The 1,682-nt window shown below is 46.6% G+C and overlaps 1 protein-coding gene across 1 annotated transcript; it reads left to right on the forward strand.

The window, feature by feature from the left end:
* Positions 1 to 349: 349 nt before the first annotated feature.
* HO173_003387 (uncharacterized protein) lies at positions 350 to 790 on the forward strand (the record flags this gene model as incomplete). The annotated part of the gene is made up of 1 exon (XM_037305314.1): positions 350 to 790. One exon carries the CDS (start codon positions 350 to 352, stop codon positions 788 to 790), a length of 441 nt encoding a protein of 146 aa, XP_037167722.1.
* Positions 791 to 1,682: the final 892 nt, after the last annotated feature.

Raw genomic sequence — 1,682 nt, forward strand, 5'->3', positions numbered from 1 at the left:
GAATCGTCCTGACTTATCAGAGAACCTTTTATAGGTGGTATTTCTCATTATTCTCGCATCAAGATGTTATAATGTTGATTATATCCTATTCAAAATGATCCGTCTCGCCCAATAAATCTGGGATCAAATTACGCAAGATTTACCTTCGTTTTCCGTGAAGAGCGCTACTCAGATCTTTGGATTTAAGTTCAGCAATAAATCGCAGGCCAAGCATGTCCGAGTCTGGAGCGCCATTTTTCGAGATTCAGCTTGGGTAACCAAAGCTAGAGAGTGGGGACTGATGCCAACGTTGATCGGTTCGAACTTGAGAGTCTACTATAATCATCAACGAGCTTCAAGTACGGCATATATGGCCCTTTACACTTGGGCACACACTCGACGAGGCAATACATTCAAAGCCGATCCAGAGAATTTTGAACTGTTTCTCAAGTGCTTGATGCCGCACTCCTTTGATTCGTCTACCCATGAAATCAAATTCAAGTGTGGCATTACTCTCAATGTATCCGAAGTCCGCGGTTGTGACTCGATAGTGGTCGAGCCCACAAAACTCTTGACCTATCGTTCCAAAGGCTTTCGATCAGAGTATCTGTTCTGGGATGACATCACATATAGTCTCCGACAGGTCGATCTGGTCTCAGCCAAAAGACCATGGAGACCAGCTACGCAATTCGCTGACGTACATAAAGGCTGTCGTCTACTCCTGCTGGACTATCCGGATTCTCCCCACCGCTTTGTTGATGTGCTAGAGCCGGAAGAGTATCAGAGGAAATTGGCTGACTGGAAGCGTTGATATTCAAACGCACGCTGGCGTGCCTTTCCTAAAGATTGGAGAAGTCGCTAAGAAACCAAAGTAAATAGTCATCAATCAACGTTAAGGACTGGATCCCATGACTGGTATAAACCAAGTTTCTAGCCTTCGTTGCAATCTTTAATCCTATCAATTCCTCCCATAATATAGCTTCAACTCCTGATAAATCATTTCCACCGTCCTACAAAGGTTTGTCAACGTTTCACAATCGGACCTAAGATATCTCTGAAATGTCATGGAGATGGGTTTCACTACCGGCTGGTAGACAACAAAGCCTTTGTGCCGATAGTCCAGTGACACGCAGTCGTTTCCATATGAGCGATGGTATCGGAATAGCGAGGGCTTCCTGAGTGCGTCTGATTGGCAGTATATTTAGTCCTCAGATAAGTCTGATACCGAAAATGACGCTGACGGTCTCCTTACAGCGGTGTAACCTTCTTACTTCTCTCCCCTGTCTGTAATCACTTTCGACGGTGTCCTCCATAGCCACCCCTGTGGGCTGCCTATACCCACCTCCATTATTTCAATATCTCCGCACGTATTGCGCCACCACCTCGAGCCGATCTTTCCACTCATCTTCCTAGGAGCCTAACTTCAACTTTCCTGCACCCAATAATATTGGCACCGGGTCGTAGTGGTATTACAGAAAGCATTGCCGCATTTCTACCACAGCCCTCCTCAGCCACCGTTTTCCCCTGGAAAAACGACCATCCCAGCTCTTGCAGATCTGTCGCATCGACGGCAGCGCTTGCTCGATCGTTTGAGCAATGTCTCTAGTGTCATTCTTAAGCTCTGGTAATGAGCTGTGTATGTCAAGCATTTGTGCAGCACCGGCTGCGGACCCGTTTTGATAGGCAGAGATCCCGTCCATAGT

This window comes from Letharia columbiana, assembly GCF_014066305.1.
Source record: "Letharia columbiana isolate WasteWater2 chromosome Unknown Sc0000008_s0, whole genome shotgun sequence".
NCBI lineage: Eukaryota > Fungi > Ascomycota > Lecanoromycetes > Lecanorales > Parmeliaceae > Letharia > Letharia columbiana.